The 17,157-nt window shown below is 48.5% G+C and overlaps 1 protein-coding gene across 2 annotated transcripts in view; it reads left to right on the top strand.

Annotated features, from left to right (window-relative positions):
• The window catches only part of Atg9 (autophagy-related protein 9), a 55,966-nt gene that overhangs the window by 27,070 nt on the left and 11,739 nt on the right, over nt 1–17,157 (top strand). For both annotated transcript variants that reach the window (XM_077657715.1, XM_077657714.1), the window contains exons 12-16: nt 2,600–2,779; nt 6,654–6,773; nt 7,828–7,894; nt 10,081–10,172; nt 14,592–14,806. In XM_077657715.1, the coding sequence (XP_077513841.1) occupies nt 2,600–2,779; nt 6,654–6,773; nt 7,828–7,894; nt 10,081–10,172; nt 14,592–14,806 (674 nt within the window). The remainder of the gene's footprint in view (nt 1–2,599; nt 2,780–6,653; nt 6,774–7,827; nt 7,895–10,080; nt 10,173–14,591; nt 14,807–17,157) is intronic.

The following is a 17,157-nucleotide window of genomic DNA, read 5'->3' as shown; positions in this document are numbered from 1 at the left end:
TCTAGCACTCGACTGTAGCTGCAGTTGTTAACCGATGGATGGCGCAACCAGCACAAAAAATACAGCGAATCCAGTACATCGCAGCTCCGCTAGCACTCGACTGTAGCTGCAGTTGTTAACCGATGGATGGCGCAACCAGCACAAAAAATACAGCGAATCCAGTACATCGCAGCTCCGCTAGCACTCGACTGTAGCTGCAGTTGTTAACCGATGGATGGCGCAACCAGCACAAAAAATACAGCGAATCCAGTACATCGCAGCTCCGCTAGCACACGACTGTAGCTGCAGTTGTTAACCGATGGATGGCGCAACCAGCACAAAAAATACAGCGAATCCAGTACATCGCAGCTCCGCTAGCACTCGACTGTAGCTGCAGTTGTTAACCGATGGATGGCGCAACCAGCACAAAAAATACAGCGAATCCAGTACATCGCAGCTCCGCTAGCACTCGACTGTAGCTGCAGTTGTTAACCGATGGATGGCGCAACCAGCACAAAAAATACAGCGAATCCAGTACATCGCAGCTCCGCTAGCACTCGACTGTAGCTGCAGTTGTTAACCGATGGATGGCGCAACCAGCACAAAAAATACAGCGAATCCAGTACATCGCAGCTCCGCTAGCACTCGAGAATTGAACGAATAGGAGGAGCCTTCGTCAACGTCTTTGTCCTGAACTCGCGGTGGTCTCGGCCGCTTTCGGCAGCCTCGAGTTTTCTGGTTTTCGGCTCGCTTACGACCTTTGTTGTGCGGATCACTTGAAAAGTTAGGCCTTGGTGGTGTGCTTTGCCGTGCTGACGTGCGGTTTCAGAATGGCGTGCGCCCGCGGTAAATACTGCGCCAAAACACTGAAGGATAAATGCGACATCTTACGGGAAGTGGATGCCGGAGTCTTGTCGAAAGAAGAAATCGCCAAGAAGCATGGAATACCGAAGAGCACGCTGTCCACTTACATAAAAAATAAGAGGGCGATTGAAGACGCCTTAGAGGCAGAAGTTGCCAGCGAAAGGAAGAGGATGCGGCTGGCAAAGTACCCCGACCTCGAAAAAGCGCTTCTCCTCTGGATTAAGGAGATGCGTGCTCAGGACATACCGCTGAGTGGCCCCGTCATATTGGCGAAGGCAGCGGACTTCGCCCTGCGGCTGGGCTACGACGACTTCGCAGCTTCAGATGGGTGGCTCCACCGCTTCCGTGAAAGGTACGACCTTGTGTTTCGTGCGGTGTCAGGGGAGATGAAGGCTGTTAACTTGGAAACATGTGAAAGTTGGCGCTCCGAGGTCCTACAAGGCTACCAACGGAAGTACTCTCCGCAGGACATTTTTAATGCTGATGAGACAGGCTTATTTTTCAAGTTACTGCCCGCCAAAACGATCACGTACAAAGGTGACAAGTGTACGGGTGGTAAACGAAGCAAAGAGCGAGTAACGGTGATGGTTGCGGCAAATATGACCGGAAGTGAAAAGCTACCGCTGTTCGTGGTAGGAAAGTCGAGCAATCCTCGCTGCTTCAAGAACATCAGGTCCCTCCCAACAGACTACGCGGCAAACAGGAAGGCTTGGATGACTGGAGAGTTGTTTAAGCAGTGGCTCATGAAGGTAGACAAGAAGTTCGAGCGCTGTGGCCGCAAAATGCTTCTTCTTGCCGATAACTGCTCTGCGCACAAGATTGAAGTTCAAACGAATGCCGTTGAGTTGGCCTTTCTTCCAGCCATCACAACGGCAGTGCTGCAGCCCATGGACCAGGGCATTATAAAAAATTTGACGACATTTTATCAGCGCCACATACTAGAAAGAATTATTCTATGCCAGAATTACGAAGTGACGCTCTTGAGTGCACTGCATATGCTTGTGCGTGCTTGGGAACAAGTGACAGGGGCTACAATAGCCAATTGCTATCGCCACTGTGGCTTCACCACGCAAGGCGAGCACATGGACGAGCCACCTGCGCACGGAGACTGCGTCATTAGCGTCACCGCTCCCATGTCGGACGTTCTGAAAGACGTTTCCTTTGCCGACTACGTAGACGTGGATGCGAGCGCAGTTGTCTGTGGTGTGACCACAGACGAGGACATCATTTCCCAAGTTAAAAACATAGAGCCTGTCGCTGCCAGTGACGACGACGAGGAAGACGACGAGGCACCGGTGCGGCCCTCCGCTGCGGAAGTCATGGCCGGACTTTATGCCGCCCGCCTGTTCTTCAGTTTTGAAGAAAGCGAAGAGGAAGCCTTCCGCAACATTCGCTCTTTAGAGCAAAAAGTGCTTGCTGTTGCCTTCAAAGAAAAAAAGCAGACCACAATTACGGATTTTTTCAAACATTAAATTGAACTGGCGCCATGCCCTGCTGCTTCCTGGTCGCGGTGTCCTGTTTTTCTTCATTGCTTTCGTTAGTACGAACTTCGTTTAATTCGAACTGAGATGGCGTCCCCTTGCGGTTCGAATTAACGAGCTTTTACTGTAGACTAAGTTTTCAAGCTGGTGCAGTGCTGAAGCTCCCAAAGAAGGGATTTATAGTTCAAGAAATTTTAGGTTGCGGCATGGAACATTGCTCATTGATGCAGTGGTTTCAAGACAGGTCGTGCATCCTTCTTCTGCCCATTAACCAGGTGCGCATTATTGAGGAGGTGCTGAGCCCCGTGGTGACACCGCTGGTGCTCATATTTGCCCTTCGGCACCGTGCCCTGGAGCTGGTGGACTTTCTGCGCAACTTCACTGTGGAGGTGGTGGGCGTTGGAGACGTCTGCTCTTTCGCCCTCATGGATGTGCGCAAGCATGGGAGCCCAGAGGTGAGGCCTTTGGTACTATTCGCTCTCATTCTGTGGATTGCCTCAAATGCATGAAAATGTTGCAGCAAATTTCCGGTGTTCAGAGCCTGCTCTTTGGCACCTGACATGTACAGACTGTAATGCTTGTTCTGTGTATCTTGTGCATCTATGCTGTTCTGTTTCAGCTTAAACATTGTCTGAAACCCCATGCTTAGTGTTTGATGCTTTTTCTGTTAATTTATTTTTATTATTCTTTCCCCATTTTTGCACTTGTTTTGCGTTATGAAGGAGATTCTGGTGCAGTGCTTCCTGTAGTTACTCACATGTCAGGTAGCACGCAGTGCTTATACTCCACAACAACTTTTTCTTGGCTTTGAACCTGAAGCTATGGAGCCGAACCACTCCCTATCTTCCTAAACAGTGTAAAGTAGTCCCTGCTTGTTATTACAGTAAAACCTCGTTAATTCGAAATCGCTTAATTCGAACTTCCGGTTAATTCGAACTGACGGCCGGGTCCCGGCAAAGCCCTGTGTATTTCAATGGGTCAAAACTCCCGATAATTCGAATATGCCGGTATCCACGTCGGTTAATTCAAACTAGGCGCCGATGGCTGGCATTGCTCCTCGCATATAGAAGTCACCTCGTAGCAAATACAATGCGCTGAAAATTTTAAAAAAATGCAGAATGATGAGAAAAAAAATAAGCCAGCACGCATGTCAGCACGCACGAGGTGAGACGTGAATTTCGTTGCCCGAACCAACCCTCCGGTGCATGCCGTAGCAGGTTTTCGCTGCCGGAGCGTCGAAGCATTGGCTTGTCTATTTTTGGCTGACGCGCGGTCACGCGGGTAGCCACCCTACCGCGGGCGCCGCCTATGCTCCGGCCACGGTGGCTCCGGCGCAAGCCGTTGCAACAGGTCAACTAAAGGACTACCTTGCCGATTACTCGCTCAGCGATGTGTTCAATGCAGATGAAACCGCGCTTTATTTTAAGTTGCTGCCGAACAAGACTGTCAGTTACAAAGGCGACACGTGTTCAGGCGGGAAGAGAAGCAAGGAAAGAGTGACAGTGTTGGTGTGCGCAAAGGCGACTGGCACGGAACGGTGCCGCTTGCTAGTTATAGGCAAAGCAGCGAAGCCTCGCTGCTTTAAAGGGCTAAAAACTCTCCCTGTTGATTATACTTTCAACAGAAAGTCGTGAATGACGCGAGCAATTTTCACGGATTGGCTGCGCACACTCGACAGGAAGTTCGCGGCACAGAACAGGAATGTTCTGTTGTTCGTCGACAACTGTTCAGCCCATTGCGACATCAGCGGACTGAAGGCGATCCGTCTGGCATTTCTGCCGAAAAACACTACGGCTGTGCTGCAGCCTATGGACCTTGGGGTTATTAAAAACCTCAAAACACTGTACAGGCGCCACCTCCTAGAGCGGATTCTTGTGTGTATGGACAGCGGCAAATCGTACGACGTCAATCTCCTCGGAGCCTGCCACATGCTGGCAACATCGTGGAATGCTGTCAAGGCGGACACAGTCGCGAACTGTTATCGAAAGTGCGGCTTCATTGAAGGCCCAGAAGCCTGCAGCACGGCTGAGCTGGATGCTCAGTGTGATGACTCCGTCGCGCTGCACCCTGCCTACGCTGCTTTATCGGAGGGTGTTGACTTCCAGAGCTTCGTAGACGCTGACAGCGGCGTGGAGACATCGGGGCCGTTAAGCGATGCCGAGATTATTGAAGCGGCCTGCGGTGACCAGATACCGCACAACTCCGGCGCGGCGAGCACAGCTGACAGCGACGACGAGTCCGACGGAGGCGACGATCCATTGCCACCCCCGAGTGCATGTGAAACAGCGTCAGCACTCGATCTGGCTGCGCGCTACTTCTCCGCCGATGATAATTCGGACGCTGCGTTGGAGCTGTTGGGCAAGTTGCAGGCGATGCTTGTCGAGTCACGGCAAAGAAAACGAAAACAAATGCGCATCACCGATTATTTTTCTCTTTGATATGCTTTGCCAATCTGCTGTTAATAAGCATGTTTTTGAAGCATAGTGTCATATTTAATCATTAAGCTTGCTGCTTACGCGAATGCATTTTGATGTTAGCTCCAACCGCATAAACAAATTAACTTTATTTCCTTCGACATTCGGGCTCTATGATTTTAATTCGCGCAATCGCCCGCCGCAAATGTGTAGTAGCGCTTAGTAAGAGATAACGATCTCAGATATGCCTGTTTTAGCTTCGGCCCATGCTGCCGGGCGTGATGGCCGCTTTTTTTAGCGCCCGCTCGTTAATTCAAACTCCGGTTAATTCGAACAATTTTCCGGTCCCCCTCGAGTTCGAATTAACGAGGTTTTACTGTAGTTTTAGTTTCCGTTTTAGTTTTTTTTTTAGTGGTTGTCAGTATTCGTTTGTGTCTAGCACAACTGCCAACTTTCAACATTGGAAAGCCAGAGAGAAGCCCTTGATTACAACGAATTTTCTAGGCACATTATGTTACAAGAAAGTTCTAAGATGCTCCAGCTACACCAGTGGCAGAGTGAAATTAGAGAAAAAAATACGGCAACGTTTATGTACGCTTTTGACGTTTGTAAACTAACATGTGCGCTGATGATGTTAGTAGCCCCGGAGTGCTTCCGGCATCAATAGCATGGCGTTTGAAAAGGTTTGCACTGGCGCAGACGACACGTGTCGTGCAGAGATTGAAAAAGTGCTGATGCGCAGATGTATGTCGCGTTGGTTTTGACAAGGCAGCGCGGCATGCGAAACATTCCGCAGTGTTTGATAAGGTGTCCTGGTGCTAAATTGCAGTATTGCCAGAACAAAAAAACTTTTGACAAAATCATGAATACCTTAGATATTCTTATTTGGCTTGCATTCTAGTTTCTAGTTCACTCTTCAAGCACTGTTTACTTTCATTTTTGTGCCTGGTGGCTTGGCTAGTGACTTTTCTCCTTGCAGTGTCAATCCTGATGTTACGTATGCGGTTCATATGAATTTTGGGATGATTAAAATTTATAAAATTCCCCGGCCGGAGTTCATTGTGTACAATGTCATGCAGATTTAGCGCATCAAAATTGAAGAACAGGGAAGAATAGTCAACACTGTTGCTTAGTGACTAGATGTCTGAGTGAATAGACTATACGGGTGTACACTTTCCAAACATTCTTCAGTGCCACTACGGATTAATATAAATGCATGAGTCACGACCGCATCCTCGAGCACTCAGCACGGCCAATACACCGCCGACACCGTGATCGCGAGTAGTCAGCTGTGGCTCTGGGGCCAAAAATAAATCCGGTTAGTCGTAAACAGATGTGTATGGCTGCATTTCCTGTGCTTCAGCAAAGAGATTTTGCTCGTTTTGGATGACACTAGTATTTATAGTGTCATGTCATTGAGATTATACTGTAATTCATTTTGGCTCTTTCTTACATGCATCAGCAATCGAACATTGCTTGTGCAAGCGGTTGACTTTGCATATTGTCATCATAGAAAACAAAAGCTGCCCGCAGGTTACTGCGCTCGTGCAATGCGGGGCTGGATGCACGAATGGTGCAGGAACTAGTTCACATAGCTGCATACAGAGGGCACCACAATCCATGGCTCGGCTTGCGGTGCCACTCTTTCCTCCTCTTTTCTCCTTTGTGTTGTGCCAACGATAACGCAAGACCAAGAATCATGCACCAAACAGACACTGCTGTAAAGTTATAGTACCTTATGCACTCTTCAACGGTCCAGGCTTAGTAGCTGTCATCATGCCATCGTTTTCATTCAGCTTGGGGAAGTCTCGCGCTTGGTACGCCGCTATGTGAAGGTCGTGTACACAAATACACCTTGCAATCTGTGCGTCAGAGTTGATAAATGTGGCCTGTCCTCTTCCTTGGTCCTGCGCAGTGGCGGCCTGGCGATGGCGGGGATGACGAGGACCATCAAAGCAGGATGGTCCCAGAGGAGCAGCCCGAGCACCAGCAGGCCCAGCACGGCAAGACGGAATTGTCCCTTATGCACTTCACGGTGGGTCCTCATCACGTGGCTGTGCCTCTTCGACTTGACCTTGGTCAACAGCCAACAGCTCGCATGGAAAATATTCATAGGGTGCATTTGCCTGTGCCAGCCAAAAGTGTTTGCGCTCTGTTACGTGTGTGTAACCAAGCCGGCAAGGAGGTATGGACTGAGGTATTGAAATGTGTGTGTCAGCGGTCACTGTCTTGGCACAGCGATGTAAATTCTAACACTCAATTAATTTGTTCGTGGTTCCATTTGATCACCCGTTACAACGTCACTTCCACCTGGGCACCACCTTTCGCATAGATTAAGAAAGGCCCGTGCGAGAGGCTCGATTGGGCAATGTAGGGAGATGTTGAGTTGAGGGAGGTGTTGCGCTGTTACTGAAAAAAGGTATCCCATATGATATGCTGACAGAAATGAGGCCCTGCTGGTTGAAGCACATTGAGGGGGAAAAACTGACCGAGCAGTTGAAGACAAGAAAATGGAAAACGAGGAATGCATCATTTGCTTGTAGCTGAACCCTGTTTAGGCAGAGGTCATTCGTGAGTGGCACAACTTGAGTGCCAGGAGTCATTTTGCCCACATCTCTTGTTTGACTTTCTCCTTAGAGAACACGTGATAATGTTACCCCTGCCATGTCTTCACTTCGCACATGCTTTTCAAAGAGTGATGTTCGGGGAACTGGGACACAGGAGACAGTGATGGACTATCAGCAAAAAATGAAACGCGAACAAGACAACTGAGACACGAACAGCAAAATAAGATTTGAGCCAGGGGAAGCGTAATACTAGCGCATTTCAATATCACTTACAGAGCGTAAGGACTCTTCTTCAGAACTGTTAATCAACCTCGCTTGCATTTCCTCTCCAGGAGATACGTTCGTGTTTTTGTGTTGCCACCTCAGTTTTCTTGTTTGCGTTTCATTTGTTGCTGATAGTGCATGCTGGCAAGGTTGTCGCATGGCTTCTTTGTTCTTTATTCTTTGTCAATTCCACTCAGCTTGGGTTGGTATAGAATCCCATTGCTGACACTGGTGCATTGTTTATTCATCATTCTCCAGCTCACCAATCCCAATTGGGTACCACCCGAGGGGTCCACTGCCTTCATCAGCAACCTCAAGGACCGCGGTCAGTGGTGCACTCTTTCTGACACCTTTTATTTGTTCTGATTATTTTTCTTCCTCTCAATCTCTCTTGCTTTCATAATCATTACTTGGCTGCTGAGTGCACCTGAACTTGATGTGATGACAAAAGCATTTGTTGGGCGAGTTGGTGTTTACGATGATCCATAACTACAGCGCAAACGACAGGACAGAGATGAGTGATGAGTGCTTGCAAGTGGGATGTCAGGTGCACACAGTGGTATCTTGAAGGCACTTGCCATGCATAATTACCCTTGGGCCATCAACTGTTCAGCTGATGGCCATTTATACTTGTGTGGTATAGGTCTGAAAAACTATTCATTAGCTGCAATGAACTCGTAAATTTGAACTTTTACACCCCACTTCACGGCAACATGAAAGATATTAAGGGAGGACACGTGTCTTTGGAGCTGAAAACTGATAAAAATATTGATTTTTCCATTTCGTCTAATTCTAATTGGTGAGCTTCTTGTCCACTGACAAGTGAAGTGTGGAGTACAGGACACGCATAGTTTTTGAGAAATTGTCTGATAGTGCCGCCATGGTGCAGGAACTTGCGAGGGTGCATCAAAATACACCCGTTTTCAGTGCCTACATAATTCAGAGCCAGCTGCCATAATGCGCTGTTCTGGCACAAAGGAAGAGCTGAAGCAATGAGAAAGTAGGGGGGAAACTCCTGCAACATGCCAGCCAGTGAGCGTGTCCGGAACTGTGCTTGGCTGGATTAAATTGGCTGGCTGAAGCTGTCTGGTTGAGCCACCATTGCTGCAGCCTGGGCTTAAGTGCAAAAGCGAAACCGAAGCTAAGCAGTCTGACGGTTCATGGAGGTGGGGTTGTCTGGGCACGAGTGACTGGCATGGAACTCGGGGGGGGGGGGGGGGGGACTGTCTCTTGGCGAGCCTGTCATACCAGGACGTTGGCCTTGAATTGATGGGTCTGAGATCCCATAGCCTCCGAATTAGCGAGCGTCTGACACCATAGATAGGCATTGAAAAATTCCACTTATAACCACTTATAACGATATTGAGAAAGCCGGAAAATCCAATCAATATAACTTGATTATCATTATATGTGGACTGGAAAAAAAAGCAGAAAGAACACACCCATCTATTCCTCCATTCATGTAGGTATTACCCCATGCATGTAGCCACCACCAAGAGTGCTTCTGTCGAGAGCGCAACGTCTTGGCGCTCTGCCAAGTTCGCGGAGTAAGCCACCCCACACCCTCCGAAACTCCCGTCAGAAGATGAATACACCGCGATGTTATTGGTGCACAGCATCTTGGTGCGCTGCTAAGGACTGTGCTGCATACAGTGTGAAATGGGGGAAGGGGAACGTGCAAGAAAAGGGAAAGGGAATGCTTTAATTAAAGTAAATTCTCGTCCATCTCGGGCGGCAATTTGTTCGTGCGAGACAGCATTGCGCGGCAGCGGCCAAGCAAGCTCCTTCCTCTCAGATTTCGTCACACCAGTTTGTTCACTGTTTTTACGTCATTCGCTTCAAAAAATTTTTTTTTCTATCAAACTTTCAGACAAATTTTGGTGGTAAACATCATTCGGGCGGCCAGCATTTTATCGTTGTATCCGTTATTTCGCCGATAATTGTATAGTTATGTACGGTTTATTTTTGCATAGGGGCAATGGGAGAATTGGTAAGTCTAAAGGATTTCATCATTATAGGCAGTATATTGTTATGCCTGGTATCATTATAAGTGGATTACATTGTAGTGTAGTTTCTGTGACTCAAATTTTATCTTAATTTTAATTCGAATTGTACAATGGTTGTGGGAAGACTCTTTATGCACTTGTGTGGGCAGCTATCTACACATCGCAGAACAAAATTTGCATGATTATCATGGCTGAACTCTTTTCCAAACTCGCACTGATGAGACTAATATCATGCTAACCGTGCAGTCACATTGGGGAGGTAAGGCTGGAGTCCTTTTCCAAATGCATTGAAGTAGCACTCATTGCTAGGCTAGCTGGTACATAGCCCAAATAGGATTTGGCTGTAAACTACTTAGACAGGTGCACAGACAAAGAAACAGTGCTTTTGTTTGTCATGCCTGTTTCCTCTGTGCTCCTGTTTTGTCTGTTCAGCCTTATTGTGTTCCCAAAGGGAGCTCAGCCCTGCAACCTCTTGCACAGTCTCGCATTCCTTTTGCTTGTGCAGTGTGCTCCGAAGCTGCACGTCTGCCGACCCTTTGTCAAGAGGACAATGTCCTGTTCAACTCTCTGAACTCGCTGTCGGGCATCAACGTTGGGGTAAGTTGTTGAATTGCAAAAAGAGTTTTAAGTGTTATTGTGTCCAATGTATAAGGCCCCTAGCTTTCTGCGCCAGAAGGTTTTAAATCTCTACCGGAGAACAACGAATCTGCCGCGTTCCACGGGAGACATCAAAGAATTGCTTCCAAACGCAGCTTGCGTTATACAGTAGAACCCTGCTGTTATGTCCCCTTGTGATGCGTATTCCAGGCAGTTAGGTTTTTGTGAGCCACTCCCGTCTAGGCTCCTATTGATACCCATGCAATACACTCAGCTGTAACGTCTCAACTGTGGCAGCGTTCTCGCATGCTACATCGCAAATGGCCCCTGGTGCTGCTGCTGCCTTACACTGTGTGGCATTTTGACAGCTCACGCTTTGCACGCCCCGAATGATGCAGTCAGGCCAGCCAAAGCTGCACTCGGCCGCCAATGGCTTCTAGCGTGTTGCAGCCAATAGACGCCAAGCACACTTACAGGCAGCTGAATCTTGTTGGGGCAGTTCCATTGCTGTTGTAGCACGAGTTCAAACAACGGCAGGTGCAAAAACGAAACTATGCCGCGCGGGTCACACTATACAAGTTGCACTTTCTTCAGTTATTACTGAAGCTTGTTCCTGTCACTCGCGTTTGTCTTGTCACCTGCAGCTTATAAACTGATTTGTGCGTTTCACTAGATCAGGATTGTGTAGCATCGAAGCAGCTGCTGCAAGCACTGCACAGAAGCACGTACCGTAAAAACCGGACTATAAGTCGGACTGGAATATAGGTCGACCCCCCAACTAACCAATTCTAAAAATGAAAAAAATCTTTTTCAATGCAAAAAGTACCGAAAGATACCCTTACCTTGAAACAAATGCGACTTGACAGGTTGCAAAATGATGACAGTACTTATTTTCATTTAAATGCTGCTCGTATGTACACCCGGCCAATTTTTTAACAGTATCGTGCGCCCATCGACCCGCGTGTTTGTTTCTGGAACACAGAAGTACGGCGCCGTAAAGCAAAGCCCTTCCTCTTCACGAATCGCCGCATTCAGAATAGCACGCCCTTGAATTGCGCCCTCGATGAGTCTAGAGGCAAGCGCGATCTCTACCGCTTTCACGGGGATGTATTCAGCAGTCACAGGCAGCGATCTTGCACGCAGCACAGCGCAACCTTTCCTTCTAATTCTGGATATGCTGCGGTCGGTCCGCCCACGAAATGTTTTCTTCTGGTTGCTGCAAGTTGTAATGCGCAGCTTGTGCCTCCGCCAGTACTGAATGCTCTTTCCGGATACTCCAAATTCGCGCTGTGCCGCCAGGTTGCCGTGGGCTTCCACGTACTCAATCGCGTTTTTCTTAAAGGCGACGGCACCGCGGTGAATTGCCGTCGGCTTCCGCTCATTTTGAAACAAAATGAAAAAGCAGCCTCTAACCGAAACAGCTTTGCAACCATGTTTGCAACTACGGAAACGCAAAATGGCGGCACTGCTGCTGATGGCGATGGTGATGAAGGGACGCTGTTGAGTTCAGCCGCCCATTGTTGCAAGACTTCCGTAGTTTTTCCGCCAATGACCGGTATAAAAGACGGGGGTCGACTTTTCACTATGGTTTTCTGAGAAAAAGTTCGACCTATAATCCGGTTTTTATGGTACCTGTGCCCCCTTTTTCACTGTTGGCCACTTTCCGCCAACATCTGCTCTGGCATCTGAGACTGAGGCAATTGCACGGTGTTTAGGACAGTTTGTGCATGGGAACGATGGCCAGAGCCACAAAAACTTCCAAATTCCAGAGAAGCATGCTGCCCTTACTAAAAGTTCAAAAAGAAATGGCAGAGAACAATGCGCATTTTTGTTTTTGTTTGTGTCATGCGCACTTCTTGGGTACTGCATTTTTCGGCTGGCAAGTTTTCTTTCCGCTGTCTTACGGCAAATGTGTCTGTGGGGGTTATGCTGTATTCAGTGCCAAAGTATGCATATACAGTAGCCGACAGGTAATTCAGACTCCAATAAATTGCTTTGTAGGATATTTCAGACCTCGATGAGGCACCGTCAATCACCCCATAGAAGCGCATACATACATATTCGCGATGGATATTTCGAACTTCAAAAGTCTGAAAGTTCAATTTTTCGGACTAATTTGTCTCCTGCAGGCCAGAATTGTCCATCTTATCGGCTTTTCGCCGGCGCAAAAGGAGCCATCTTGGATTGAGGTGGATTTACGCTGCAGTTGGATTGGCTTGACATACTTTCGGTACCTCATTGTTGCCAGTAGAGGTCCCTGCGCTCTCTGACACTTCGAGATGGCAGCCCGATTGTCATCACCGTCAACTTGCTTTTGTCGCCGACGTTGTCGCGGGCAGTTATCGCTTGTCCCATACCGCCCATACGTTGAAAATTGGTTTTTGGGGGAAGCAAATTGTGCAGGAGCTATCTCTCATCTCGGCGGGAAAGGATAAAGGAGGGACTGAGAGAAGAAAGGAAGAGAGAGGTGCCGTAGTGGAGGACTCTGGAATAATTTTGACCACCTGGGGATCTTTAACGTGCACTGACATCGCACAGCACACAGGCACCATTGCGTTTTGCCTCCATCGAAACGCGGCCACCATGGTCGGGTTCCAACGCGGGTACTCCAGATCAGTAGCCGAGCCTCGCCCTAACCACCGAACCACCGCGGCGGGTCTCATATGTTCGCCAATCGCCGTTTCTTCACTTGGGTTTCTCTGACCGCGTCGACCGAGTGGCGCTCAGTCTTCACAAAGTTACATCCGTTCGCCGTTTTGTGATTGCGTCCGGCGGTTCCGCCACTTTGAAAGAAAAGTGCTTTATCTTGCTGCGTGTGTTTAACGAACGGTGTTGTGCACACTCGGGTTGTGGACAAAATGGCCCCGCCGGGTCCGTCAGAGAAGCGTGGGAAGTATTCCAACTAAACGCGGTGACCTTGCAGTCTAGCGTGTACTGTGAAAGCACAACTTTGGCGCAAATACAGGCGCAAATCGTTGCCAGCAAGAGAAATTTTCCACAAGGTAAAATCAGTGACATTTTTAAGCCAATTTCATCTTAATAATGTGATTTTATTTGTACTTCTCGATTTTTTCGGACTGTTTGATTATTCGGACGATTTTTCGGGTCCCTTCGAGTCCAAAAAATTGATCGGCGACTGTACATTATGTGAACTGTTTTTTCTCCGAGCTGTTCAAAGCAGCTAAAGAAACCTTCGTCACCAGGCTTTCGAGCTAGTAGGAGAAGCCAGGTTTTCGATGATTTCGGGGCAACACACGCAGTGAGCAAGCGGAAAAGAGAAGGTAGCTGTGGATATGGAAAGAAGGTGGTACGGGTCATTGAGAAAGATATTGTGTTCTGTTATATGGCACATAAGCAACTAAGGCTATCCTGTGCCAAATGCCAGTTTTAGTGCGTTTTAATTGTGGATGCATGTGTGATCGTTGAGAAAGAGAAGGCGCTAAAAGAGTTGTGTGGAGTAGGGAAAGCAGAGAAGGGCAAATGGACACGTACTGGGGAGCTCAACACTCTGAGTAGTGATGGCACAGCGGTGATGGGGGCTGCTGCTCTGTGGGAGACTGCGTGTGTTAATCTATTGGAGTCCTTGCTTCGCTGCGTTGTGGGGTGTGCATCGGAAGCATTGCCTTTTAAGTAACGTCAGTGTATGCATTGGTCTCGGTTTTTAGCATAGTTTTTTTTTTTTTGCAATAGTCGAGCATTGGAATAAGGATTTTCTTCTTCTGTGGTATGAGCTCCTTTAGCACTTTAAAAGGCACCCGCCGCGGTGGCTCAGTGGTTAGGGCGCTCGGCTACTGATCCGCAGCTCCCGGGTTCGAACCTGACCGCGGCGGCTGCGTTTTTATGGAGGCAAAACGCCAGGGCGCCCTTGTGCTGTGCGATGTCAGTGCACATTAAAGATCCCCAGGTGGTCGAAATTATTCCGGAGCCCTCCACTACGGCACCTCTTTCTTCCTTTCTTCTTTCACTCCCTCCTTTATCCATTCCCTTAATATACCCCCCATTTCCTTCCCCAAAAACCAGTTATTTTTATAAGGGAGTGTTGCAAAACCCGCACATGATGTACATTATATACATCTGTGCGAGTGTGTAAACAATGTAAAAAATTACATTATACATAGCATCACACATACATTGTACATAGCATCACACATTTAGGAAGCCAGGATAGTCTATGCATTCATAACCTGAGTCGAACCAAATTGCAAGGAAATACAATACGAGCTTAGTTATTGTACAACGCAAAGACTGTATAACATATTTTGTGACTATACAATGGAGGTGCACGTTGAATGTCCAGAAATGTCAGTTTTGCAATACACTTCCAGCTTGGACCATTGTCGATCAGCATACCTGGTGACAGAGCGTGCCATGTAGTTATCTCTCATGTGCCTTGATGTCGTGCCTCCCACCTCTGTGCAGTACTCGGAACTGGTGTCAAGTGTGCTTCGGAACAACGGGGCCCTGGGTGGTGAGATCGGCGCAGGTCTGGCAGCATCGCGCCTCATGGTGCGCAGTGACTTGGGCTCAACGACTGCGGCTGCACAGGGAGCGGCAGCTGGCGAGCGCATCCGCGGTGGCATCTCGCGAGCTGAGGGACCCCTCGCTACGCCCAACCACACCAGTCTGCTCAACAGGTGGGTCAGTTTGGTCTCGCTGTGATCGGTTTGGATGCATTTACACCTTGGTAGCGCACAGCCCGCACTATGCTGACACGACCATCACCAGTAACGCTGTGTGCAACGCAAGCACTAAGCATTAGCATGTTGCCATAAGTAAATTTGTCTGAATGCATTTCCGATTCTTCAGCAAATAGATTTTGTTAGATTTATGAGAGTGCAGCTCTCAGGCACCCGTTCTTAGCTTGCACGTTGTCGTCGGCATAACTGGCAGATCTGTAGCAAAGTGAAGGGCATGGAAAAAGATTAAGGTTAGGCGAGAATGAAGCTTAGTTATGAGGGAACTAAAGCTGCAGTAGCATAACTGTATCACTTCTAGGTGGACACCTCAACTGCGCCACGAGGGAAGGGAGGGCGGAGACGAGGAAGGTGTGCCATATTGGAGAGCTGTGGAATAACTTTGGTCACGTTGGGATCTTCAACATGTACTGACATCGCATAGCACACAGATGCGATGCATTTCACCTCCTTCGAAACATGGCCACCGTGGCCTGGTTCGAACCCGGGTGCCCGCAATCAGAAGCAGATTGCCTTAACCACAGCCACTGTCACTGTGGCAGGTTGGGAGAGAATGAAAAGCTGGAGGACCTGCCACAGCGGCGTAATGCGAAGGTGGAAGATGGGGTGGAAGAGAGAAAGGCAGAAGCGTAAGGTGGAAAGTGGAGGAGGAGGAGGGGACGGACGGTGAGGGCAGGCGAGAGAGAGGCTGTGCTCAGTTTGCGCTGGCTGCTGTGTAATGACTTCCTGAACATGTTTACAGTTAGCAGTCATGCTTAGAGCCTGCACCGAAACCACCTATGCAAAAGCGAATGCGGTAGCAAGCAGATACCCCAGCAAGGCGGCGCACATGTGAGTGTTTATGAAAAAAGGCACACTGCCTTGCCCAGCTAAAATGATTTCTTGTGCAAAGATTGTGGGCCTGTTAATTGCCACAGAGATGTGTGGTTGACTGTGTTGCAATCAGCGTAAGATCTATTGGCAGCCAAATCACCAATGAGCACATGCATGGGCGGCCATCGGGGCAGTTTGTGAAGGCCATGTCGTTTACTATAATGGGCACAGGATAGTCTGAATGTGCGAGCCACGTGCCTCTTGGCCCGCTCCAGATGAAGACGCATCCTTTGTGGCTTCAGCGTTCCTCTTTGAAGCATTGAGACAAGCACATTGCAACACGATCTCGCTAGTAATTGGTTGCAGCCATGTTTTCATAGCAAGGTTCGGCTGTCGACTGCGGAAAGGGGGTTTATTGACAGTAAATAGAGTGGACAAAAGTGCTTGTGAGAGCTTAGCAGCACATAACACTAGGGGTTACCGTAAAAGCCTGCATATAATATGGACTGGCATATAATATGAGGTGTTATTTGGGGATAGCAAAAACGGAAAAGAAGTTTTCTTCCACATATAATGTGACTAAGGCTGACAGCTTGAAAACGTTCCAAAAGTCGCAAAAGCCGAACATACTCAGATTTGTGTATGCCGGCACGCCGGATACGACACTCATGTAACGGGGGTGCCATATATCTAGAAGATACACATCTGGCACCGCGATCGCGCCTACTCGTGTCCCGTGCCATGAGCATGCGCAGACCGCTTGCATACATGCGCGCGCGTGGGCACGCAGGTTTCGCAAGTGCGTAGTCAGTGCTTTAGTGATGTCGTCGCCGTTTGGTGTATTGTCTTGCAAAAAGCCCCTTTCAGCGATATCTTTCTACAAAAACACGTCTTCGGTACCGTCGAGTGCATTTTATATCCCGCATTTCTTGAAGTTACAACCCTTGAGCTCCTCGGTAATGCTAGCCTAAGCGTCCGTCATCCAACTGCACAGCGTGGCTAGAGAGGCCCGTGTCTGGCGGCAGTAACGGCAGGCTCTCTCTACCTCATCCAGACCATGTAGCAGCGCTTGATGCTGTTCCGCAGCTACGATTACTTTCCTTTTAAAGGCAGCCAAGGACTGCTTTCGCGGTCCCGATACCATGGGAGGTGCGATAGTCCTGGGCGTCGCGAGGGCAAGTCAGCATAGTGACCACGTGTCGAAATCAAAACTGCCAACCTACGTCACCGCTAGGTAGTGCCTCCTTTCACTCAAAGCGTGATGGTAACTGCATTTGACAGTAACGAAACCAGAACTGCGGATTGCGGCCGAAAATTGTTTGGATCCGCATATAATGCAAGGTGGAAATTTGACATGCTGAAGTCTAGAATAAAACTTCGTATTTTGCGCATCTTTTTACGGTGTATCCACGAGGCTGTTCACTTCTCTGCGGCGAAGCGGCCAACAGCACGTGACAAACCGCGAAGAAGTGAACAAG

This window comes from Amblyomma americanum, chromosome 3 (genome assembly GCF_052857255.1).
Source record: "Amblyomma americanum isolate KBUSLIRL-KWMA chromosome 3, ASM5285725v1, whole genome shotgun sequence".
Taxonomy (NCBI): domain Eukaryota; kingdom Metazoa; phylum Arthropoda; class Arachnida; order Ixodida; family Ixodidae; genus Amblyomma; species Amblyomma americanum.
The sequence above is the reverse complement of the archived record's forward strand: the minus strand, read 5'-3'. Positions and strand labels throughout refer to the sequence as shown.